This window comes from Bufo bufo, chromosome 4, assembly GCF_905171765.1.
Source record: "Bufo bufo chromosome 4, aBufBuf1.1, whole genome shotgun sequence".
Taxonomy (NCBI): Eukaryota; Metazoa; Chordata; class Amphibia; order Anura; family Bufonidae; genus Bufo; species Bufo bufo.
The window spans coordinates 544,898,745-544,917,188 of record NC_053392.1 but is presented as its reverse complement, the minus strand read 5'-3'; the positions used below and the strand labels follow the sequence as shown (position 1 = coordinate 544,917,188).

General features: G+C 45.5%; 1 protein-coding gene across 2 annotated transcripts in view; it reads left to right on the top strand.

The window, feature by feature from the left end:
• Positions 1–10,910: 10,910 nt before the first annotated feature.
• The window catches only part of KIF16B (kinesin family member 16B), a 355,224-nt gene continuing 347,690 nt past the window's right edge, over positions 10,911–18,444 (top strand). Inside the window, exons 1-2 of one of the 2 annotated variants that reach the window (XM_040429996.1) lie at positions 10,917–11,024; positions 11,193–11,330. In XM_040429996.1, coding sequence (XP_040285930.1) covers positions 11,284–11,330 — 47 coding nt within the window. In that variant the 5' untranslated portion in view covers positions 10,917–11,024; positions 11,193–11,283. Of the gene's footprint in view, positions 11,331–18,444 lie in introns of both variants that reach the window. The other variant, XM_040429997.1, reaches the window with a different exon arrangement.

Genomic DNA, 18,444 nt, shown 5'->3' with positions numbered 1-18,444 from the left:
ACACTGTTTATACCATATTACCTGTATTTGTAACCTCAGACCACTGTATATATTCTTTGTGTATAGTGTGTTATCTAGCGTGCCCTTAAGACGATTAAATATATAATTTAATCTTGTGCTGTTTTGTATCTCGATCACGAATCCCCACGTCCGTGTTTCGGCCTAGTTATAATCTACCGCGGGTTGGTTTCTCACCCTATATAATCCCGTTAGCAGACCGGGCTTATATTAAACGAGAAGCTGGTGGCAGTATACCTGGGCTGAGAAAGCGCTGTTTCACTGTGGCAGTGAAAAGGTTCTCTCAGCTTGTTGCATCTCTGTGCCCACGTGGACAGGAGGTGTCTGTGTAAACTGTACCAAGCTGACCTTACATGCTCCTCTGGGAGGGCGTAACGTCACGTCTTGATACCCAGTGGCCATACTGCGTCTCGTGAGCTCGATGTAGTTGACGTCAAGCGGGCACGAGGGGTGGTATCCCTCACATATTTATTCCAAAACTGTTCTGATAGATACTGAACTCTTCGCCATCTCCTTTTAGTATACAAATCCTCTTTGGTGAACTTGCCAGGTGGTGGCTGTATGTAATCAGACTTAAAGGGGTTGACTGGGTTCAGAGCTGAACCCGGACAAACCTCTATTTTCACACAGGCAGCCCCCTTGACTTGAGCATCGGAGCAGTTCATGCTCTGATGCTCTCCTTTGCGCTGCACTAAATCGCGCAGGGCAAAGGCTCTTTTGTTTACAATAACACACTGCTGGACGGAGGCTTCCGCCCGGCAGTGTGTTCGGTGACGTCACCTGCTCTGATGGGTGGCCTTTAGCTCTGCCCTAGCCGTTTTACTGGCTAGGGCAGCGCTAAAGCCCGCCCATCAGTGCCGGTGACATCACCGGGCTCCCTAAGCAGCCGGAAGAAGAGGCTTCAGCGCTCCTGCAAGGGACCCGGTATGTCACCGAGTCTAAGAAAACTTCACTTCTGGCGAAGAATTTCCTATAAGAAAACGGGGCTTCAGAAACATGTGGAAAAGGTAGGAAATGGATGTATGTTATATGTATGTCTGTCTTGTACTAATGGAACAAAGTCCTCAATCCCGGACAACCCCTTTAACCCCTTAAGGACCGGGCTCATTTTCACTTTAAGGATCAGGCCATTTTTTGCAAATCTGACCAGTGTCACTTTATGTGGTGATAACTTTAAAACGCATGGACTTATCCAGGCCATTCTGAGATTGTTTATTCGTCACATATTGTACTTCATGACACTGCTAAAATGGAGTAAAAAATAATATTTTTTATTTATAAAAAATACAAAATTTACCAAAATTTTTTAAAAATTTGCACATTTCCAAGTTTCAATTTCTCTACTTCTATAATACATAGTAATACCTCCAAAAATAGTTATTACTTTACATTTCCCATATGTCTACTTCATGTTTGGATCATTTTGGGAATGACATTTAATTTTTTGGGGATGTTAAAAGGCTTAGAAGTTTATAATCAAATCTTAAAATTTTTCTGAAATTTTCAAAAACCAACTTTTTAAGGACCAGTTCAGGTCTGAAGTCACTTTGTGAGGCTTACATAATAGAAACCACCCAAAAATGACCCTATTCTAGAAACAAACACCCCTCAAGGTATTCAAAACTGATTCTACAAACTTTGTTAACCCTTTAGGTGTTCCACAAGAATTAATGGAAAATAGAGATAAAATTTCCAAATTTCACTTTTTTGGCAGATTTTCCATTTTAATAATTTTTTTCCAGTTACAAAGCAAGGGTTAACAGCCAAACAAAATTCTAAATTTATGGCCCTGATTCTGTAGTTTACAGAAACACCCCATATGTGGTCGTAAACTGCTGTACAGGCACACGGCAGGGCACAGAAGGAAAGGAATGCCATAAGGTTTTTAGAAGGCAGATTTTGCTGGACTGGTTTTTTGACACCATGTCTCATTTGAAGCCCCCCTGATGCACCCCTATAGTAGAATCTCCAAAAAATGACCCCATTTTAGAAACTAAACCCCTCAAGGTATTCAAAATTGATTTTACAAACTTTGTTAACCCTTTAGGTGTTCCACAAGAATTAATGGAAAATAGAGATACAATTTCAAAATTTCACTTTTATGGCAGATTTTCCATTTTAATAATTTTTTTGCAGTTACAAAGCAAGGGTTAACAGCCAAACAAAACTCAATATTTATGGCTCAGGTTCTGTAGTTTACAAAAACACCCCATATGTGGTCGTAAACTGCTGTACGGGCACACGGCAGGGCGCAGAAGGAAAGGAATGCCATACGGTTTTTGGAAGGCAGATTTTGCTGGACTGGTTTTTTGACACCATGTCCCATTTGAAGCCCCCCTGATGCATCCCTAGAGTAGAAACTCCAAAAAAGTGACCACATTTTATAAACTACGGGATAGGGAGGCAGTTTTGTTGGTACTATTTTAGGGTACATATGATTTTTGGTTGCTCTATATTACACTTTTTGTGAAGCAAGGTAACAAGAAATAGCTGTTTTGGCACTGTTTTTATTTTTTGTTATTTATAAAATTCATCTGACAGGTTAGATCATGTGGTATTTTTATAGAGCAGGTTGTCTCGGACGCGACAATACCTAATATGACTTTTTTGGTTGTTTGTTTCAGTTTTACATAACAAAGCATTTCTTTTTTTTTACTGATTCTTTAGTGTCTCCACATTCTGAAAGCCATAGTTTAATTTATTTTTTGGGCGACTGTCTTGTGTAGGGGCTCATTATTTTAGGGATGAGATGACGGTTTGATTGGCACTATTTTGGGGTGCGTATGACGTTTTGATCGCTTGCTATTACACTTTTTGCAATGTAAGGTGACAAAAAATGGCTTTTTTTACACCGTTTTTATTTTTATTTTTTTACGGTATTCACCTGAGGGATTAGGTCATGTGATATTTTTTATAGAGCAGGTTATTACGGACGCGGCGATACCTAATATGTATACTTTTCTTTTATTTATGTAAGTTTTACACAATGATTTCATTTTTGAAACAAAAAAAAAATCATGTTTTAGTGTCTCCATAGTCTGAGAGCCATAGTTTTTTCAGTTTTTGGGCGATTATCTTGGGTAGGGTATGATTTTTGCGGGATGAGATGGCGGTTTGATTGGCACTATTTTGGGGTGCATATGACTTTTTTGATCGCTTGCTATTACACTTTTTGTAATGGAAGGGGACAAAAAAAGGCTTTTTTTACACAGTTTTTTTTTATGGTGTTCACCTGAGGGGTTAGATCATGTGATATTTTTATAGAGCAGGTTATTACGGACGCGGCGATACCTAATATGTATACTTTTTTAAATTGACTTAAGTTTTACACAATAACAGCTTTTTTAAAACAAAAAAAAATATGTTTTAGTGTCTCCATATTCAGAGCCATATTTATTTTTATTTTTTGGGTGATTGTGTTAGGTAGGGGTTCATTTTTTGCAGGATGAGGTGACGGTTAGATTGGTACTAATTTGTGGGCATACGCCTTTTTGATCGCTTGCTGTTGTACTTTTAGTGATGTAAGGTGACAAAAAAATGGTTTATTTAGTACAGTTTTTATTTTTTACGGTGTTCATCTGAGGGGTTAGGTCATATCATATGTTTATAGAGTCGGTCGATATGGACGCGGCGATACCTAATATGTCTACTTTTCCCCCCCCCTATTTTTTACCAATTTTTTTTTACTTAATTTGGGGAAAATTACGTTTTTTTTTTTTTTACTTGAAACGTTAAATTTTTTTTGGGGAAAACTTTACTTTTTCCACTTTTTTTTCCACTTTATTTTTTGTTCCACTTTGGGACTTCAACTTTTGGGGGTCTGATCCCCTTTACAATGCATTCCAATACTTCTGTATTGGAATGCATTGGCTGTATGAGTAATACAGTGTGTATTACTCATACAGCTTCCTGCCTGTGAGATCCAGGGGGCTGGATCTCACAGGCTCTCCACCGGAAGGCAGCCCCGATGCCTAAGAAAGGCATCGCACTGCCTTCCCTGCTATCGGGTCCCCGTCACAGCAGCACGGGGACCCGATAGCCACTGCACTCGCCGCCCGAACTACCCGGAAACGCCGCAAACCGCAGGTCTGAATTGACCTGCGGTTTGCGGCAATCGCCAATATGGGGGGGGGGGGGGTCACAGGGTTGTCCCAGGGTGCCTGCTGATTGATTTTAGCAGGCACCCAGTTCCGATCACAGCCCGCCGCACAGCGGTGATCGGAACTACACATGAAATACCGGTATATCATGTGTCCTTAAGTACCAGGACATCATGACGTACCGGTTCGTCATATGTCCCCAACAGGTTAAGGTGAAGTAGATGGTTGGGAGTTAAAGGGTCCAAACTTGTTGGATCGTTTATATTATCAACTGTAAGTGGACGAGTGTTAACAACAGACATTACTTCATAGAATAGGGTCCTAAGTGAAGCATCATCTATTCTTTCAGGATTCTTTTTTAACACTGAACCTAACACATTTCTTACAGTTCTTATTTATCTTTCCCAAATTTTCTGAACTCTGTTGGCGACAAAGATATGGAATCTTCGAGCTTCGTTGTTTATGTATCCTAGGACCACTTGTAAGTCTGTCCAAAAATATTCATCTATTTTCAATTCCAATTCTTCTCTCAGAAACTTGCTTATGGATGCTGAAACTACGGCTGCCGTCAGTTCAAGTCTTGGTATTGTCTGAATACTGGTAGGTGCAACTCTGGCCTTTCACATAACAAGGGCACAGTGTATCTTTTATTCTCCTATCACTCTGATGTAGGAGCACTGACCATAACCATGACTATTGGCATCTGAAAAGTGATGAAGTTCTATTTTCTTGTACTTTCCGAAATCATGAGGTACAAAACATCTGGGTATCCAAACTTCTCTCAAGTTTTGCAAGTCTCTTATCCACCTTGCCTCAAATTTTCAGGTATGGTTTCATCCCATCCTAACGTCTGTCTGCATAATTCTTGTAGTATTTCTCTTGCTCTGAGGATTACTGGGGTCAAGAATCCCAATAGATCATATATAGAAGCCACTGCGGTAAGAATGGTACATCTAGTTGCAACTTTCTGTTCAATAGATACTTCAAAGAAGAACTTGTCATTCTCTACATTTCATCCCAATCGAAGTACGTTCTGGACTGGAAGATGATCACAATTGAGATCTACATTCTTCATTGTTGCTGCACGTTCATAGTCACTGATGGATTCCAATACCTCTCTGTTGTTTGAGATGAATTTATGAAGGCGCATGTTTCCTCTTGTGCATAACTCTTGGCTTTCTTTCACTAGTTTGATTGCAGATTCTGTGGACTCTAGACTTATAAGACCATCATCTACATAAAAGTTTTTCTTCATAAAATTTGCTGCTGATGGGCAATCCTTTTCATTCTGATTGGACAAGTACTTCATACCATAATTGGCGCAGCCTGAAGACGATGCTGCTCCAAACAAGTGTACTTTCATTCTGTATTCTGCTGGCTTTGTGCGTGTATCTGTATCTCCATCCTCCCACCATAGAGACCTCAGAAAGTCTCTATCTTCATTCTTCACATGAAACTGGTGGAACATCTTTTCAACGTCACACATGAACGCTACGGGATACTTTCTGAATCTACAGAGTACTCCAAGCAGAGTGTTTGTAAGATCTGGTCCTTTTAGTGGATGATCATTCAATGCAACACTATTGTACTTTGCTGAGCAATGAAATACTACTCTAATCTTATCTGGTTTCTTTGAGTGGTAAACACCTCGTTGTGGGATGTACCATACTTCTCCTTCTTTAGGTTGGTTATTAACTTTCTCTGCATGTCCTTCTTCGAGGATACCTTCCATAAATTTCAAATAATCATTTTTGAGTTTGGGATCTCTTCCCATCCTTTTCTTCAAACATTTCAATCTTGCATGGGCAAGATTTATGTTATTTGGCAGACGAGGTCGTTCTCTAAAAGGTAAGGGCATTTCAAGATGACCTTGTTGATTCTACTGAATACTTTCTTCTAGAGTGTGTACGAACTTTATGTCTTCTTGGGATACACTCTTTTCTGGGTTCTGGGGTACAGAGTTGCACGCCTCTACACGACGACTCCGTTGATCCCATAGGTTTTTAATGGGATTCAGGTCTGGAGAAAGAGCAGGCCACTCTATTTGAGTCTCCAGCAGCCGTTTCATAATGATGCAACCTCGATAAGCTGGGGTATTGTCGTCCAGCCTGTGTTGTTCATGCAGAGGCACAATAACTGTATTAATGATGTTATTGAAGTTGTATGGGCTTGTCACTGTATTATTCACAAAGTGTAAGTCAGTTCTGTATTGACTAGACCTGCCTGCCCACACTGTAATACCACCACCACCAAAGGTCTGGTGACAACAGTGGCTGATGCATAGCGCTCTCCTTGATGTCTCCAACATCATTGGTGGCCATCATTTCTGCTCAGCATGAATTGACTGAATCAGTGAACAGCACTGAGGCCCACTGGTCCCTCGTCTAGCGTAGATGCTCCCTGGCTCATGCAAGACGATGATGCATGTGCCTGGTGGTGTCCCTTGCAGGTCGTCTAGCACGCAGACCACACTGATGTAAACGGTTTCAAAGACATGTTCTTACAAGATAAACGCTTACCACACTATGTGTTCTGCAGGGTCTCCAGAAGCTCTCCTGGCCAGTTCAATAGTCAGATTTCTCCCCCAGCGTGAATATCTTGGGCTGGATGGGGTGATGAATCTCCCATGCACAGTAGCTAACAACAACCTTCCCTACAGGTCCAAGTTGAAAGAGCTTGGAATTACATATCGCAGTAGGATATCTGGCATATGTATGACCGTTATCATGCCATAATAGCAGCCTGTATCACAGCAAGGGGAGATGCCACCCAGTATTAATATGACCCTGCCGTAGAGGGGTTGTCTCACCTCAGACATTGGGGGCATATCTCTAGGATATGCCCCCAAAGTTTGATAGGTGAGGGTCCGACCTATGAGTGATTATCTCAGAGACATGTGCACTACACGCTGGAATCCTTAGGAGGAGGGGCTGAAAGGTATAAACCTTTTTGCAAAAAGACAGATAAGTGGAACCCTGCCGAGAACATCATAAAGGTAGGATGTTGTAGGTCACTATCTCTTGTATCACCACGGGGTGTTGGCCATGTGCTACGACATGGTAACAGGAGTTTCCCCCAATTGTGTTGCAGGCTAATGATTATTTATGTTTACTACTGTATGTGATTTGTCTGTTTCATGATTTTTATCACATTTAGGCCTCATGCACACGACAGTATTTTTTCACGGTCCGCAAAACGGGGTTCCGTTGGTCCGTGATCCGTGACCGTTTTTTCGTCCGTGGGTCTTCCTTGATTTTTGGAGGATCCACGGACATGAAAAAAAAGTAATTTTGGTGTCCGCCTGGCCGTGCGGAGCCAAACGGATCCGTCCTGACTTACAATGCAATATGGTGCCATTGCAAACGGATCCGTCCCCCATTGACTTTCAATGTAAAGTCAGGAGTTAATATACCATAGGATCAGAGTTTTCTCCAATCCGATGGTATATTTTAACTTGAAGCGTCCCCATCACCATGGGAACCCTCTATGTTAGAATATACCATCGGATTTAAGTTAGATCGTGAAACTCATATCCGACAGTATATTCTAACACAGAGGCGTTCCCATAGTGATGGGGACGCTTCAAGTTAGAATATACTACGAACTGTGTACATGACTGCCCCCCTGCTGCCTGGCAGCCCCCGATCTCTTACAGGGGGCTGTGATCAGCACAATTAACCCCTCAGGTGCCGCCCCTGGGTTAATTGTGCGTATCATAGCCCCTTGTAAGAGATCAGGGGCTGCCAGGCAGCAGGGGGCAGACCCCCCTTCCTCCCCAGTTTGAATATCATTGGTGGCCAGTGTGCGGCCCCCCCTGGCTCCCCCTCCCTCTATTGTATTATCATTGGTGGCCAGTGTGCGCCCCCCCCGCCTCCCTCTATTGTATTATCATTGGTGGCCAGTGTGCGGCCCCGCCCGGCCCCCCCTCTATTGTATTAATATCATTGGTGGCCAGTGTGCGGCCTGCCCTCAACCCCCCCCCCATCATTGGTGGCAGCGGAGAGTTCCGATCGGAGTCCCAGTTTAATCGCTGGGGCTCCGATCGGTAACCATGGCAACCAGGACACTACTGCAGTCCTGGTCGCCATGGTTACTTAGCAATATTAGAAGCATCATACTTACCTACTGCGCTGTCTGTGACCGGCCGGGAGCTCCTCCTACTGGTAAGTGACAGATCATTAAGCAATGCGCCGCACAGACCTGTCACTTACCAGTAGGAGGAGCTCCCGGCCGGTCACAGACAGCGCAGCAGGTAAGTATGATGCTTCTAATATTGCTAAGTAACCATGGCAACCAGGACTGCAGTAGCGTCCTGGTTGCCATGGTTACCAATCGGAGCCCCAGCGATTAAACTGGGACTCCGATCGGAACTCTCCGCTGCCACCAATGATGGGGGGGGGGGGGGGGAGAGGGGAGGCCGCACACTGGCCACCAATGATATTAAAACAATAAAGGGGGGGGGGCCGGGGGGGGCGCACACTGGCCACCAATGATAATACAATAGAGGCCGGGGGGGCCGCAGACTGGCTACCAATGATAATACAATAAAGGGAGGGGGGGGCCGCACTGGCCACCAATGATATTAATACAATAGAGGGGGGGGGGGCCGCACACTGGCTACCAATGATAATACAATAAAGGGAGGGGGGGTGCCACACTGGCCACCAATGATATTAATACAATAGAGGGAGGGGGGGCTGCACACTGGCCACCAATGAAATTAAAACTGGGGAGGGAGGGGGGTTTGCCCCCTGCTGCCTGGCAGCCCCTGATCTCTTACAGGGGGCTATGATACGCACAATTAACCCCTTCAGGTGCAGCACCTAAGGGGTTAATTGTGCGGATCACAGCCCCCTGTAAGAGATCGGGTGCTGCCAGGCAGCAGGGGGCAGTCATGTACACAGTTCTTAGTATATTCTAACTAGAAGCGTCCCCATCACTATGGGAACGCCTCTGTGTTAGAATATACTGTCTGATTTGAGTTTTCACAAAGTGAAAACTCAGCTCTGAAAAAGCTTTTATGCAGACGGATCTTCGGATCCGTCTGTATGAAAGTAGCCTATGGACACGGATCACGGACACGGATGCCAATCTTGTGTGCATTCGTGTTTTTTCACGGACCCATTGACTTGAATGGGTCCGTGAACCGTTGTCCGTCAAAAAAATAGGACAGGTCATATTTTTTTGACGGACAGGATACACGGCCACGGATGACAAACAGTGCATTTTCCGAGGTTTTCAACGGACCCATTGAAAGTGGTCCGCAGAAAATCACGGTAAACGGAACAACGCCCACGGGTGCACACAACGGTCGTGTGCATGAGGCCTTAGTAAATATATTTATCACTTGTTTAAACCTATTTTTTTGTGTTAACATTGAAATCAATGAACAACGGAGAAATGCAAAGTTCAATTTGTATCTGTTATTCAGTATGCTTAACCACTTCCAATTTTTTAAGATGGCGCCCGCTCCACTCTGAAGTTTCACACAGCAGACACCCGGGCTAATGTCTGTGATCAGTGATAACGCCGATCGCAGACATTTAACTCCTCAGATGCCGTGGTTAAGTGTGAATATGGTATCTGAGAGTCTAAGAGCTAAAGGGGCCAGAACAACTTCCTCTAACTGAGATCAGGGAACGCATTCCTTAGTAGTAATAGGCCTAAGGGCTCATGCATACGGCCGTTGCCCAGCCGTGGCCATATTGCAGCCCGCATACAGTGGGCACGCAATACTCGGGCACCGGCCGTGTGAACAGAGGCACGGATCGGAAGCCCACGGAGTGCTTCCGTGGGTTTTCTGTCTGTGCCTCCGCACCGCAAAAATGTAGTGCATGCGCTACTTTTTTGAGGTGCGGACCGTCGGATGCGGATCGCTGACCCCATTCAAGTAAATGGGTCTGCGATCTGCATGCAGCGGCCCAAAGGTCAGTGCCCGTGCATTGCGGACCGCCATTTGCTTCCAGTCCTCACTGGTATATTCCAATGCAAGCCTGCAGGTGGCAGCACTGCATTGGAATATCCAGAATTTTCTATTCAGTAATGGAATAAATTCACGAATAACTAACTTAGGCTCATCGGAGCCCATACATTTTAATACTGTATGGAGACGGATCTCTGTACAGTATTAATCCAAAGTTATGAACGAAGCGACTTCAGATGTAACATCCGAAGCTCGCTTCGCTCATCTCTAGTGACGTGAACCTGGCATCTAAGTCACGCCTCCTAGGAACGCCAACACAACCAACCAAGACCACCCACTTGGGGACAATAAAGCAAAGAAGTGGAGCCGTTGCCAATAGCAACCAATCCGATTCTAGCTCTTATTTTTTTTCAGAGGCCTTTAAAAAAATGAAAGCAGCAATCGGATTGGTTGCTACGGGCAACTCCACTACTATTGCTTTGCTGCAGTTTCTATAAATAATTTCCCTTGCAGTAAAGCCTCTGGACTTTCTTTTTCCCCACAGTCACAATATTTCACCCGAGCAGCGGGAACAATACTGAGGTGACCCATACACGCGAACATGAAGCGTGCTGTACACATTTGTCTATATATTCTCCCAATGAACCACATCAGCCTCACGCCTAAGCCGTGACAACAAGCTTCTCCGGCACATGACCGGCTTGTTGTCGCTATGACCGCCGACTGAATGCTGGAACCTGTGGTCCAGAAGTTCATGGACTCTTCTAGTTTATTCAAGAAGGAAAACTACAAGTTCCAGGAAGCATTGCGACTCGTTGAGCGGAGTCACGTGATGAATCGCTCCAGCTCCTTGTGGGGTGACGTCACGAGAGCGAGGTGTTGGGGGCGGAGCGATCGTCCCTCTGCTGCTGTTGCACGCTCTTCCCTTTCCTCGTAGCCCCGGCGAGCACCTGATTGACAGACGATTTGGCCAGATTTAGACTGTGAGTCTTTGGTGCGGCTGCTGGGGTGTGTTTATGGCTGCAGCCTGTGAAAACAAGACCATGTGGTAACAGCCAGGCATGCAGGGAGTGCAACAGGGGTCCAGACAGTGCTGTGCCCACTGTGCCAGGCTGATAAGTAGTTCTGTCTGCTTGTTCTTTCCCTGCTAGATGCCCAGTCACCCTGACTCACTCCTCTCCTAAACCTCTGCTGAAGATTTGGGTGCTCATCAGTGAGCCCAGCAGGTCACAGGCATGAAACATGGCGTCCGTCAAGGTGGCAGTGCGAGTGCGTCCGATGAACCGCAGGTAAGAAATCGCATAGGACGTAGAAAGTTCCGGGAATGGTTACGTTTTATTATATGCCGCCTGAATAGATATATTTATATACCGTATATAGCGGTCTACTTTCTGTATGTGCGGCACTGGAGGAATTTAATGCGGTTAATTAATTGCAAGCGACCCATTATCTCGTTAGCGGGACAGTCCTGCCGCCTGCGCGCGTCTCGTTGGGATTGGACGGCTCCCTTCACATCTCCGCTGAACGTTTCTGACAGGCGGTCACCGGATCAGGCACCGCCGGATCCCTATTGACTATAATGTCCATGAATGGCGGGTTTCGGCCGGACAAATCCCGCAGCGTGCAGAGTTTATTCTTCTGTCCGACAGCCGGAACTTCTGCCGGATCATCTCGACCGGCGGTGTGAACATAGCCTAAGGACTCATTCACACCAGAGAATCCGTCTTCGTTTTGAAGAGGTTTCTTCCGTCTCTCATCAGTTTTGTCTCCGACTTTTGCTCCATTTCTTCCTTTTTTTCCCATCGATATGGCTTCTGTTTTTCACGGAAGAGAAATGTCCACCCAGTGGCTACTAGTTCGGACCTCGTACCGATGGCAAGAATGAGCGAGGCGAACTTCACACAAGCGTTTTCAGTCCAGAACAGACCGTATGGCGGCTGTGCTTCCCGGACTAAACTTTTCTCCGCTGATGGACTGCGCACTGACACATAAAGGTCAATGAGACCTGAGAGAAAATCACATCATTTAGACCAGGGGTGCACAACCTGTGGCCCCCCGATACCATCCTGTGCGGCCCCCAACTGGTAAGGGCTCATGGACACGACTGTGGTTTGGGTCCGCAAGCCGGATGCGGACCCAGTCACTTCAATGGGACCACAAAAGATGTGGACAACGTGTGCTGTGCGCATCCGTATGTCTGTTCTATGCTCTCTGCAAAATGATAGAGCATGTCCGTAATGCGGACAAGGATAGGACTGTTGTATTAGGGGCTGGACCTTCCGTAAAATGCATTTTGCACACGGCCAGTATCCGTGTTTTGCGGATCCACAATTTGCGGACCGCAAAACATTCAATGGTTGTGTGTATGAGCCCTAACGGACAGGTATGTCTGTGTCTTGTGGCTGCTCGCATGTATTTTTCATCATTAGGTGGGAGTCCTGGAAGTGTAACCAGACGTTTATGGTATATATTTACCATATACGTACATTTATACTGTATGTTCAGTATGCATAAATACAATATTTCAGTTGGTAATACCCCTTTAAATGTCATTTTCGGCCCTTGGGATTGGTTCAGTCTAACTGTGTGGGCCCGCAACCGAAAAAGGTTGTGCGCCCTTGATTCAGACCAATTTTTTCATGAGCATATTCAACCAGCTCTGTGAACGGCGCTCCTCTGACATATGATGCAGGACTAGTGAACGGTATGCACGGCATTGTGAGTACAGCACAGTAGAGCCGCGGTCAGGCAGAACACACAGCATCATAAATCATGACTATGCTGTGAGTTCCCGTTAGCGGAGCGGTGTTCAGGCCAAGAAATACAGCCGGAGTATGTTTTCCCGGACTGAATACGCTTGTGTGAAAGGATGGCCTAAATGATGGGATCTTTCGGAAAATCCCATGTCAGTTGGCTTACTGACTTTTGTGCGTCAGTGTGCAGTCCACGCGCAGTCCGTTCTATGCTCAGACAGCACAATGGTGGGAACAGCGCTTGTCTGCATGAGCCTAAGACCCTGTTGTTCAGCGCAGTGCACATTAGAATCAGTGGAAGATGACTTAGGCCGCTTGCACGCGAACGATACGGATTAGGTCCGGGTGCGTTCAGGGAAAACTCGCACCAAGTTCAGTCAGTTTTGTCTGCGATTGCGTTCAGTGGTTCAGTTTTTTTTGTGCGGGTGAAATGCGCATTGATTGTGTTTTTTCACGCGCGTGATAAAAAACGGAAGGTTTACAAACAACATCTCTCAGCAACCATCAGTGAAAAACGCACTTGCTGGCAGATGCGATGCGTTTTTCACACAGCCCAATTCACTTCCATGGGGCCAGAATATAGAGCATGCTGCGATTTTCACGCAAAGCACAAGTGATGCGTGAAACACCATCACTCATCTACCCAGACCCATTGAAACGAATGGGTCCGGATTCAGTGCGGGCGCAATGCGTTCGCATCACGCATTGCGCCCGCGCGGAAAACTCGCTTGTGTGAAAGAGACCTTAGAATTCTGTGACCGGCATCATTAGTGCCTGGCAGCACTCGGGTCCTGGGTTTGAATATAACCAAGGTCAACCCCTGCATGGAGTTTGTGGGGGTCATTATTCAGAGATTCGGATTTCACACCCGTCTTTGAGATTCGTCATAAATTAGACGCATCTTCCAGCAGTCCGTAGGCCTAAATGTAACTGACGTAAATGACCGTGAATTTGCCGGGGTTTGATGGGTCTGCATCAACCAGCCCCCCACCCTGCCCTAGTGGCGAGATCAGCATAAACATGCTGTGTGCGTCTAAACTTCGGCACACAGGCACTCAAAATGTGCAAATTGTTGCTGTGCGGCTCTTTTTGCACCCGTTTCTGGCATAGGGGGTCATAATAAACGATGATCGCGTGGCTTTCCTCTGGTTATTTTCCACACGCCAAAAGACAGACTGATAGGAAATCTAGATTGTGAGCCCCACTGTGATGATGTCTGTACAACGCTGCGGAATATGTCAGCGCTATATTAGCCTGCTCCGCACCCGCGTTCTGACGAACAGTCACTGGACACCCACCTGTCAGTGTTTTAGGACTCTCTTTCTTCATTTCCTTTTCCTTTCCTCATCCTCACAGCTCCCACTGAGATTATAAAGAAGTGTAAAGTGGGCTCAGTAGCAGTGGCCATTTTTATTCTTGACTACACAAATTGGGTAGATTTGCCTCCAGTGTAGGGCACAGCTACACTGCAACATGTGTCGCGCGACATTAATGTCGTGTGACAATTTTTATAATGGTAGTCTATGGTGTCGCACTGCGACGCAACAGTCGCAGAAAAATCCATCTTGAATGTTTTTTTGCTACTGTCGTGTCGCATTCGCAGCATGTCGCAGTGCGACACTGTAGACTACCATTATGAAAATTGTTGCACGACATTGGCGCGACAAATGTCGTTGTGTAGACTTAGCCTTACTCTCCTGCCTGATCTGACGTGGAGTGTGAAGAACCGCGCCTTCGTGCTGGACGGTATGGTGGCTAAGGCTAGCGTCTGACGCTCAGTGAGTATTGGCCACAACTGATGTCAGATTGCCCAGGAGAGTAACATTGGAAGGACACTTTAAAGGGATTGCCCCATGTGGACATTTGTGGCATATCCACGGGATAGGTGCGAGACCCACACCTGGGACCAGCTGCTATCTCAAGAACATGCGCAGCTTACTCTATTCACCGCAATGGGACATGTGAAAATACCTGATTAAGTGGACTATTTTCTGAAGTCCCATGGTAGTATGTGGAGAAAGCAGCATCCTCTTCATTCATGGCGGGATCCTGTTCTTGAGATAGGAGCAGGTCCCAGAGCTGACTTCCACACCTGTCTGAGATTTATGGTATATTTTGTGGATATGCCATAAATATCCAGATGAGACAACCCCTTTAAATATGTTTCCTCTTTAAAATACATAAAAAGACTATATCCATCACCACGGGACCATGGCGCTCAATCCTGGTATGGCATTGTGGATGCACAGTTCCATGGTGAACTAACCACCACAGTTATGTGACAAGACGCCACTATAGACGTCATGTTACTAAGGACATGGTCGGACACAGTTGACTTTTTTGGGACTGAGGGAGCACTGTTAATGTTGGCTCCATAGGAGTGATTGGAGTGCTGGACTGACATCCATTTAGAAGAGGGACTCAGGAATCCCATGTTCTCAGGATCTTAGGTAATCTCTGGATCTCAGCAATCCTACTTTGGTCAGGATAAGTGATAAATACTTTGTGTAGGATAGCCCCTTTTAGGCTGGGGCTACACGGCGACAAGTCTCAGAAGTCACGAGATCAAAAACATTTGTGATTTGACTGCAAAAGAGCATCCAAACAGCAGAAACGTTGCAGTCGTGAAATCCAACAGTGTTGGACTGTTGACTTGAATAGGAGGGAGCGGTCCTATTGAATTTAATGGGACATTCCAACTCCCCCGTCCCATTCACTTCAAAGGGACTGCTCCCTCCTATTAAGGTGAACAGCCCAACACTGTTGGATTTACAGTTGCAGATTGCAAGTTGCCCCCGACTCGGAGAAGAGAGGGCAGCGCTTGTACAAGCACTGGGTTCTCTTCAAAAAAGCTGATCGGCGGGTGTGCCGGGAGTCGGGCCCTTGAAGATCTAATATTGATAATGTTTTCTGAGGATAGGTCATCATTATGGCAAAAGCGGACAGCCCCTTAGATTTTTCATAATTATACTACTTTCACATCCTGCACTCTTTTCCTATGCCGGCGTTCACCCGGACAGGGCCGTGCACCACCGGATTCCCATTGACTACAATGGGATCCGGACACATTCTGGTCTAAATGCCGGCTTTTAGCAGGACAAAAAGTCTTGCATCGTAATAAATGGGGATCCGATGATGCACGTGTTTTGCTGATAAGAGTAGAACTTCAGGTTCTGATACTTTTTGAAGAGAGAACTCCACTTCACTTATTAAATATAATAAGTAGTAGATACATATAGCGATATAATGTCCTTCTTTTGCACTTTTGGCTACTTTCACACTAGCGTTTTAGTTTTCCGGTATTGAGATCTGTCATAGGGTCTCAATACCGGAAAAAAAAAAAAAACGCTTCAGTTTTGTCCCCATTTATTGTCAATAGGGAAAAAACTGAACAGAACGGAGTGCTCCAAAATGGATTCCGTTCCGTTTAGTTGCGTTCTCATACCGGAGAGAAAACCGCAACATGTTGTAGTTTGCTTTCCGTCCTGGGATGCGAAGCAAGACGGATCCGGCATGACCCCCAATGCAAGTCAATGGGGACGGATCCGTTTTCTCTGCCACAATAGAAAACGGATCTGTCCTCCATTGACTTTCAGTAGAGGTGAGCTTTCTGACCTCTTTTCTGAAGGGGTACAGCTTTATACTGTTTAAAAAAAAAAAAAAAGCTTCTTTCCCTAGTGGAACGTAGCCAGCGCATGCGCTCTATATGATTGTCACTGTGTACGTGTTGTTCATCTGCCATCACCCCAGACCTTGGAGCGGCCAGTTCCCAGGGCCGCAGTGAAACTCACTACAAAAGTCTGTATGGAGCCCTGGCCTAACTGTTAGAATACCCGTAATCACTTCCAACACTAATTAGTAACTGCAATGCTAATTCCAGTGAACACGTTAAACGTCTTAGGCATAGTAGAGCCTGGCGCTCATCGGTAGGTATGTCACAGTTGGTACAGACACCTAAGCACGAGGAGACCAGAATGTGTTGCAGGCACGTGAGCGAAGAACAAACAGCAGCTGCCAGGATGTGCGCAGCCAAGGCAGTAAATAATGGTGTAGACAGTCCCTGCACGAAGAAGAGGAGGCGGACTACGTAGAGGGAGATTGCTTCATACACTTATTATTAGATATGTAATTACATTGTAAATAAAAACGTCTGGACAGGTCACTGGGCATAAAGGGTTAATGCTGTGGGCCCCCACTTTACGCCTTCTGCCTGCTCACTGAAGCTCTTGTGCAGTGTGAAGAGTAGCGGGATAGGCAGAATTCTCTCCAGTGCATACGTCCATCAGATCTCAATGTTTTCATGAGTGGGGGGTCAGAGCTCTGAGATTGGGCTCCAGTCCAGTCCCCCCCCCCCCCCCCCCCCAAACTTTACGTTTTTGATGTACTTTTATACCAGCATTTTTTGCAAAATGTAAATTTTTGGGGTAAAATCACCTCCTCCTGTTGTAATTTTATGGGAATTATGAAACGCAGCAGGAATCCTGTTTTTGCAGTGGTGGTTTTCTTCATTTGCACTTTTTGCTGTATATTTTTGGGGTCCGTGGCCAGCATGCTCTGGCAGTTTTTGGCCTCATTTGCTTGTTTTCAGTCCATAGACTGAAGCAGCAGTCCAAGCAGCGTTTTGTTGTCCGCCTCCAAAGCGGAATGGAGACGGAACCGAGGCAAACTGATGCATTCTGAGCGGATCCTTTTCCATTCAGAATGCATTAGGGCAAAACTGATCCGTTTTGGACCGCTTGTGAGAGCCCTGAACGGATCTCACAAACGGAAAGCCAAAACGCCAGTGTGAAAGTAGCCTAAAAGGACCTTTAGTGGTGGGGATTTTTTTTTAAACTTAGTTTTTTATTAAAGAGGAATATATTATACATGTACAGTTATAGTCACAATTGTCTTGTGCAATCCCCACTTTGTGCAAAACTTTGTGACATTTTCCCTTTTTATGTTGTGCTTGCCACTTTTCTAAAACAGAGGGCAGGGCGTGAACAGGAGTCGTCGTGGTCTGAGTGACCCAACCGATTAACCAACATCTATGCCAAAAAATTGTCCTAATAAATTACTCCTGACATCTACACTAGCTCCCACCTGGCATAGATTTCAATTTCTGGCACATAGACCTCCTTAGATGTGCCAAAGTTTTAACAGAGATGCCTAAATTTGGGACACCTTACGCCAGTGTTTTTTTTCATTTTTTATATAAAATCAAAGGGGTTGTCTCATCATGGACAATGGGGGCATATAGCTAGGATTTGCCCCCCAATGTCTTCTAGGTGCGTGTCCCACTGCAAGTGAAGAAGGGCGCACTGCGCATGTGCAGCCACCCTCGATTTATTTTCTATGGGGCCGGCTGACGCGCGCTACGCTCCCATTCATTTCTATGGGGAGTCGGCTCCTCCAGCCAACACCTCCGTTCTCTATATAGGTGAGGGTCCCAGCGGTGGGACCGGCACCTAGAAGACAAGGGGGGCAAATCCTAGCGATATGCCCCCATTGTCTATGATGAGACAACCCCTTTAAGACAGGCATATAAAACATCAGTCTTAATAAAGTACCCCACTTTATCTATATGAAGACAGTACTCCCTAAGATCAGAACTAGGGACCTTATTAAAGCAGTATCCCAGCACATTAAAAACGCTGCTGCATGGCATGCA